We start from the raw sequence: 8,079 nt of genomic DNA on the forward strand, positions 1-8,079 counted from the left end.
TCAATTCTCCTTAGGCCAGCAGTTCTCAAACCTGGGCCCCCAGATGTTCTTGGAACTATAACTCCCATCATACTCAGCCACAACCCAAGTTTGAAAACCTGGCCTAGGATAAAGAAGTCTGGCGTCTGTCATTCTAGTATAACTCACGTTATTACTTTATTAATATTCCCGTTCTCCTCTGAATTCTTTCCTGTTTGTCAGCATCCTTCCCTGAAGATCAACACCTGAACCCAATACTTTGAACACAGCATTACCAATGTGGACAGGATATTCTGTCAATGCTCATAATTTAGAGTAGTGTCTAGCCAATACTCCCTCATATTCAACTTGCACATTCAGCGTTTGCTTTCTAACTGTAGCACTCCAATTTATCAAAACCTTTTCGAATGCATAGCCTACACAAACAGGAAAATATGTTATTTGAATAACCTCTCTTTATTAGACCACATCTAGTCCAAATAGTCAGTTTCATGCATATCTTAATTTTACTTACAGGATATCATTAAGTAGTCTTCAGACGTGCTCTTGCCGTCATCATCATCTTCGGTCTTTATGGTAACCGTAGAACTAGGAACAGTGCCAGCTGCTTGAATAACAGTTTCTGTATCTGAATTGGTTACAAGAACCTCTTCTGAAACCATTGTGGGTGAGTCGGCTCCTGACACGGAATCTTGCACCACATGTTCCAAATGTCCATCAGGACCCGTAACAAGATCAGCCACAAAAACCTGATCTGGAACTCTAACAGTTTCCGTTATTAGATCTGAAGTCAAAACATGATCACTGGTATCTAGTGCTTCTTCTATACCAACATCGGCTTCCAACACAGATTCGGGAACGATTACACCTTCTGTAACAACGTCAGTTTCAGTAATGATATCAGGTCCTTGGACAACTTCAGCTGCTAAGCCATGATCAAGGGTTATCCCATCATCTGTGACCACATCAGAAACTAGTACGGCTTCAGGGACTGACACAACAATATGGTCTCCATCAATATGAGCAGTACCAGCCATTCCAGCCACTACGAAACAATTGTGAATGAGGAACAGTATTAACAATTGTAATGCCGCAACAAAGAAATGTGCATCTAAGGAATACAGATAATTAAGATAGTTAACTGAATAAGTCCCCTGCCTTCCAGTGCATTTAATTAGAGTTTAATTTAGTACAGAGAGTGTAACAACTGTTCACCAAATGCATGGCTCATCTACTGTATGGGATGGCTCAAAACTAGAATAAAAAGAAGACATAAGAAGAAGACAACTAAAATAAGTGCTATTGAAGCTGGGCATGGCAATATTCTCTCTTTAAGATGCTATGGGAAGCAACAAATGTTTTGATGGCTTTACTCTCTACCAGTGTTCCCTCTAACACGAATTCCCAGATGTTGCTGTCTACAACTCCCAGCATCCCCAGATGCAATAACCTGCGAGTTGTAGTCAACTATATCTGGGAATCCCTGTTAGAGGGAACACTGCTCTGTACAGCACTGAAAAAGCATATTAGGTTGAGCAACAGAGAATTGTGCACGATATGTTCAATTTCTATTTGCTACATGCTACACCATTAGTGACATTTCTCCCAATTAAAAAAAAAGCTTGTGTGCCTAGTAGCCTGTCCTATGCATGTTCACTTGAAAGCTAGTTCCATTGTGTTCAATGGGGCTTACTCACTAGCAAGTGTATTTAGACTGCCACCAAAGTCAGAAATCCTAAACAGCCATCTCCTACTTGGGAGAAGGAACCAATACATTCATAGGACTTGCTTTTGCAGAAGCATGCTTAGGACTGCACAGCATGCAAAACAGCTAATTTCTATACTCCTCTGCCACCCAACATATTACATTGTAGCTTAATTTCAGATAATTAAATATAGAAGTGTGCCATACAAAGACGAAGTCTTTAGGCAAGCATGGAACAACTAAAATCTAAAGTAAGAGACAGCACCAATCTAGTGGGCAATACATAAGTCTGCATCCTCCTATGCTTTGGTCTAGTTTTCTTTTAGTCTACTGAGCCAGGAAGAAGGCAGGAGTGCAGCCCAAGAGAGGTAGGCAGAAGTGGTTGGCCCGTGGACTCTTATGTGCCTATCCAGGAGTGACACTTTTAATGCCTGGGCCACAAATGGTTCACCATTATATAATGCAACCAATTAGCAAATGTTTGAGTGAAAAATAAAAACTTTGAAGAGTTGGGTTTTGTTTTTGTTTTTTACCAAAATCTTGCATAATCATAGTGTGAGGCATTTTGGACTCCTGTGTCTGCAACCCAAGACTTCCGCCACCTGGATCCATAATCAGCCACACTCATTCACAAACTGTAAAAAGAAAATCAATAATTACTATGTACAGTATTAACATAATGTAAGATAAATGTAAAATATAAACAGAATATTCAAATTATGAAGAATTCAATGCAGTCACACGGTCAACACAGACTGTGACAACCTGCCTCCTAGTTGGGATGGGTCAGTTATTTGGAACTTTTTTCAATTCATTGCAATTCTCTTCACCTATACGGCATCAAAGATTTAAGACCTACTGTAACTCAGACTACAGATGTGTACAAACCGAGGTTTGTGCACTGGTTCAGCGCCAAACCAGTTCAGACCTCCTTTGGCACTGAACCAGTTCGGCACCGCAGGGAAAGGAACAGCGAGTGGGATCTTCTAACAAAAGAGAACAGGTCCTTACCTGCTCCCTGCTGCCACATGCAGCTTCCTGCTGCAACGGCACTGCCCCCAAGAACATGCATACGGCACCAGCACACACATGGTGTCCGCACATGCAAACACCATGCTGGTCATGCAAATGGTGCCTGCACATGCATGGACACCATATGCATGCCAGCACCTCATGCTGACCATTCTTGGGGGTAGAGTTGTTGCAGCAGGAAGCTGCATATCGCTGTTCTGCTCCTCGCAGTGCCAAACCAGTGCACAAACCTTGGCCCGTCCACATCCCTAATTCAGACAGCCTCCTTCCCACGTATAATATCACCATCTCCATAAACAACCAAAAGCAGGCTAATGACATCATCTATTGAGTCTTCTTTGAGTCAAGAAGCATTTTTCTCCTTGTTCCACGTCCACGGACTTCTCAAAGCCCAATAACTTTAGAGAATATACATGTAGATTTTTGTTTTTTATTCTGGCTTTGGTGGTTGAGTTAAAAGCTGACCTAAGAGGAAAATAGGCATCAATGACTAGATTTCGTGGCAGACTTCCAGAATCCAGACTAAATTACTCAATACTAAGTAACCCAGGAGTTACTCTAAAGGACTACTAAATTTCAATAGAACTTCCTCTAGTAAATTTAGTCAGGATGTCAGTCAATGAAATTAACAAGGCCTTAAAGGGTCATGTAAGGACTATTGCATGTGGCAAGTCAATACTGAATTACCTTTTAGCTCTAAACTGTAGTCAAACATGTACTACAGACAGATCCTATAAAATTGTACACATGACCACAGCTTACCTGGCTTAGGAAGGACTGGGAGGATGGCAGGAGCCATCCTGCCTTTCTCCACAATGTAAGCCGCATTCGGGCTTACAGTGCTGCATGCCTACACGACGGCACATGGCAGCTCTGAGAGCAGAGAGAGAGTGGTGGGAGGGGAAAGGCAGGCTGTAGCCTCCTGCATCCCTCATTGCACCATGGGGCATTGGGGGATTTCCCCACATGCTGGGCACTCTAGGCACCCAGCTTAGTGTCTGCTGCGGAGTGGGGGGAGACACCAGGTGACTTGGCCGGGCAGCACTAAGATTGGGGCAAATCCTAGCACTTCACACAAGCAGTCCTACCCGGGTAGGGCTACACAAGCCCAGGTAGGACTGCTCATGTGAACAGCCTTCGTGAGTGCAACAGAAGAGAACGCCAAAGAGATCAGGACAAAGATCTCCAGTCATTGTGTGTTCTGTGTTGTACATGTAGGAAATCAAGTCTGTATGTTTCATGTATCTGCATGGGAATGGCAAGGGGTCTGTTGTCAATCTCTTACCCAGGCCTTCAAAAACCTGGAGCGAGCCTTGGTTCAGTGGGGCTTACTCCTAAGTAAAGATCCATAGGATTGCAGCCTAAAAGTGCAGGATACTGATATATAAACCCCAAAATGAGTCTCTGATATATCACATGTACACAAAAATAATGGAAGTGTCCATGATGCATCACCAGACTTCAGTCATATGGGAAGGCTCTGCACGCACCCTCTGGGCAAGGAGAGGAGTAGCAATCACGCTTACTTGCAACTGTGACCCTACTGCTAACCCCATCTGCATCCAGAAACTAATCAGCCAGCTCCTCCGACGGCGCTTATGACTTCTCATGGTGAAATTCCAGACTGGCCCCGCTACTCTGTTGCAGTACTCGGATGCTTTCAACCAGACGCATCTCACCAAGTGGGCGCTAGTTTTCACCCCATAAATCTGTCAAGTCTTTAAGGTTCCGCGAGATCTCCCCCGCCCGGCCCAGAAGCAACCACGTCTGAAGCCTGCAGACTGAGGACCGCAGCCCCAAAGGAACCCAGTCAGTGCCGGGGCTGTCTCGCTTCCCAGACTAGACATGCATGGAAGGCCGGGCTGCTGCTGCTGCTGCTGGCAAGCCAACTTCTCCCGCTTGCAACAACCATTCGCGGGGCCTCCTGCTGCTGCTTCCCGAAAAAAGAACAAAACTAAAAATAAATAACGAGAAGGGAGCCAACGACGCCTCCACGTTGGCGTGCCCTTCTTGCAGCGCGCCGGGCGGGGTCCCGCCGCGGCTGGAGGGAGGGAGCGCGCGCGCGAATGAGTGTGTGGTGGCGGGGGCGCGCCTCCCCCCCCGCCGCCGACCCAGACACTCTCCCAACCCTCCTCTTCCTCCCGCTTCCAATCAGCGCCCGTGATGAGCAAACAATAAAGCGGCGCTTGGCAGCCCGAGTCGGGCAAAAGGGGGTGGGGTTGGACCCATCCTTCCCCGGGGCGGTGTTGCGCGGAGGTGCGGCCGAGGGCAGGGCGCCCGCCCTGCCCAGCGCGCCGCCGCCGGGGCCCGAGCCGAGGAGAGCCGGCTGCGCGGGCGGCCGGGGAGGGGGCGCCGGCAGCGGCCTCTCCGCTGAGTGGGGGAGCAGCGCCTCCTCCGCAGCCCCTGGCAGGGCGGGCCGCGGCTGCCCCCTCCCCGGCCGCCCCCCTCCCCAGACACGTCCGGGCCCTGGGAGGCGACGGCCTGCTGGGGCTGCTCCAGGCGCCCGGGCCGGGTCTTGAGGAGGGCGGCGGCTGTGCGGATTCGGGGCTCGTTGGGGCTTTCCCCCGGCGGGAGAGAAGCGCAGCGCCCGAGAAGGGTCCCCCGCCGGAGCCGCGCTGCTGAGGGGGCCGTGGCCGCCATTTTGTCTCCCGCCATTTTCTGCCCGCTTCGCTCGGACCCGGCTGCAGTGCAGCAGCCCCCGCCGGCCGAGGTGGCGGCAGCGGCGGGGCAGAGCCCGGGATCCCGGCACCCTCCTGACATCTGGGCCGCGCAGTCTGGAGGCAACGATGGGCAGAAGCGGGAGGGCGCGGCGGGAGGGCTGGGCGGCCTCCTGCGTAGGCCTCGGGTGCGGCCTGGGCCGGGGCCTGCGCGGCCTGGCAGCCCCCCGATTAAATTGGCCGTCGGTTTTGCGCTCCTCGGGCCCCCGTTCCGCGGCCCGAGTCCCTCTTTCCCCCTTCTCACCTTCGCTTGGCGGGCTGGAGCCCGAGCGGAGGCCGGAGGACTCGGCCGCCTCGGCTGCCGCTTTCGGGGCCTGGCATTCGGGTCCGCCAGGTCCGAGGCCTGCACCAATCACAGGCTGGGGCTAGGAAACGGCAGGGCGGGCGGGAGCGCGCGCGGCCTGCTCACTCGCACGCGGCCTCCCCCTCCCTTCGCTTCCCCCTGCCCTTCCCCCACCACCAGCCGCCTCGCGACCAGCCGTTGCCGGAACGCGTCATTCACCCTGGAGGCGCCCTCGCGCGCGCGTCCCCCATCGCCTCGCCGTCTTGCCCCCTTGAGCATGCGTGGGGAGGCGAACGAAGGTGCTTGCCAGTACTTCTTGCCATTAGTTCGTGGCGCGGGGGAATGAGAGAGACACAGGCAACAAACAAAAGGCGGGCGGGCGGAGAAGCCACCTGAACGGAAAACGGAGAGGGTGGGGAACGCGAACCCAAGAAATGAGAGTGGGTGGCGAGTTTCTCGGGCGCTTCACTCGCGCTGTGGTCGCCTTGGCAGGCGGAAAACCGTAGCGTGGCTTCTGCGAACGAATTGCTATAGAGGTCATTTGTTCGGGGGTGGGGGGCGCAGAGAGAAGGGGAATTCCGGGTCTGAACTCTGAGATGATGTGGCCGTGCAGTGCATGTTTGCAGCTTGCATTGCGAGCCACAGTGCAGAAAATGGCACCTTAGATATCCACAGCAATTGGCTTGATTGCAATGGGGGGGGGGGACACAACGAAAGTCCTGATAGGGACTTTCACTGATAGGGTTTCGACATTAAATGCAAGTGCGTGGTGTGTGTCTTGCTTCCCAGAGGGTTGCGGAGAAAAATGCAAAAACAAAACACATTTCAAAATAAATATCGATTCCTGTGCAACCCTGGCGAATTTTACTCTACTTTTCGCATACGTATTGCTGCACATCTACCCCTGCAAAGCTTCTCTATTCAATATCTCTGAGAAAACAAGAAACGCAACAGGTTACCCTCCCAACTTTTGTATCTCCCTGCATGGGAAAGCTGCATTTATGGCGGTTTCTGTGTGTTAGCAGCACACAGGCAGAATACTGAACGCAACAGTTGGCTGATAGCTTTATTACGGCCAACCGACGTGACCAAGTTCTGAGCAGCAAGCTTTTGAGTCCTGCAGAACTCTTCATCAGGCTGGATGATGCAGCAAAAGTGGGGGGCAGGGGAGCTGAAGGGAATGGTGGCAAAGCCCCTAAACATTCCTAAGGCCTTTGGCATTTAAGGTGCTGTTCTGTTCACACTTCCTTGGGAGTAAGTCCTTCTGAACATAGTGGGATTTACTTCCCAGGAAGCAAGGGAAGGGCAAGTAGGGATGTAAGGCTGGATGGTAGGCCTACACACAAGGAGAAGTTGCCATTCTACACTGAGGTTGCTCTTTTTCTATCCTCTGCAGTTCCAAAATACAAAGCTTTAGTTGCTAACCTTGCAAAGAGAAAATAAAAGTTCTGGCATTTCTGCTTTATGGCATTGCAGCTTCAGCACTGCTCATGCTGGGCGCCTCTCTCGCTTCTTGGGGACGGGAGGGAGAAGATGAAAAGATGTTCCTAACAATAGGAAACTAATTCCAGGAATCCCTGAATGTTAATTGCTTTTTGTTTTTAGTTGTGCAACTGGAAATTAGGACAAGCTGCATATTGTACCCATGGCAGTTTCTGTCATGCCCTCATTGGGGACTGCTTTGTGGTGTAAAGGCAACTGGATGACTGTACAAATTGGCGTAATTGTGGTGGTTGCTGAAATACTTTTAGTTGCTGCTTGAGTTACTGCCTGGTGGATGGAGTGTTGAACTTGCAACTGGGAAGTAAATGATCAAATTGCAGCTCAAGGATCTGTTGGTGGCATGGGAAGTCACCAACACTCTGCCTCAGTTTCCCGTTTATAGAATAGAAAGAACAAGTATGGACTCACAACAAAATATTGCAGTTACAGCCATTGTGTACATGTATAGAAGTTTTAGGCACCTCTCTGCTTAGAAGCAGGAACAGAGCCTGTGCTTAAGGGGAGTATTCCTCAGGCTGAGAAATTTCTTACACTTCTTATTCAAGGCCTCCTTCCAAGGTCTGTGTGCTTGTTTGTTAACTGCACTGAGCCCATGAACATTCCATCCCATTGTCTTAACATGGGGGGGGAGTTTGTTGGGATTTTTGCCCCCTTTAGGACTTTTGCCTTCAGAGTTTTGTGAAACCAGTGCACCTGTAGGTTCCCCAAGTCTGCTGGTACCTACCTCTTGCCTGTAGATGCTCCAGTTTTGCACCCATAAGGATTATAAAATTTCCAGCTCTTTCAGAAATAGATATTAGGTAGTGTCCATCATTATAGGCTTTTGCAAGGAAGAATAAAGTGCCTGCCATGAACCTTAG

General features: G+C 50.1%; 1 protein-coding gene across 5 annotated transcripts in view; it reads right to left on the reverse strand.

Annotated features, from left to right (window-relative positions):
- ZNF711 (zinc finger protein 711) overlaps window positions 1-5,825 on the reverse strand; it is a 29,998-nt gene extending 24,173 nt beyond the window's left edge. For 2 of the 5 annotated variants that reach the window (XM_053274121.1, XM_053274119.1), the window contains exons 1-3: window positions 5,678-5,825; window positions 2,218-2,319; window positions 494-1,024 (exon numbers count right to left, since the gene is read on the reverse strand). In XM_053274121.1, coding sequence (XP_053130096.1) covers window positions 494-1,024; window positions 2,218-2,296 — 610 coding nt within the window. In that variant the 5' untranslated portion in view covers window positions 2,297-2,319; window positions 5,678-5,825. Of the gene's footprint in view, window positions 1-493; window positions 1,025-2,217; window positions 2,320-4,242; window positions 4,878-5,677 lie in introns of those variants that run through there. The other 3 variants (XM_053274120.1, XM_053274117.1, XM_053274118.1) reach the window with 3 other exon arrangements.
- Window positions 5,826-8,079: the final 2,254 nt, after the last annotated feature.

This window comes from Hemicordylus capensis, chromosome 11 (assembly GCF_027244095.1).
Source record: "Hemicordylus capensis ecotype Gifberg chromosome 11, rHemCap1.1.pri, whole genome shotgun sequence".
Lineage (NCBI taxonomy): Eukaryota > Metazoa > Chordata > Lepidosauria > Squamata > Cordylidae > Hemicordylus > Hemicordylus capensis.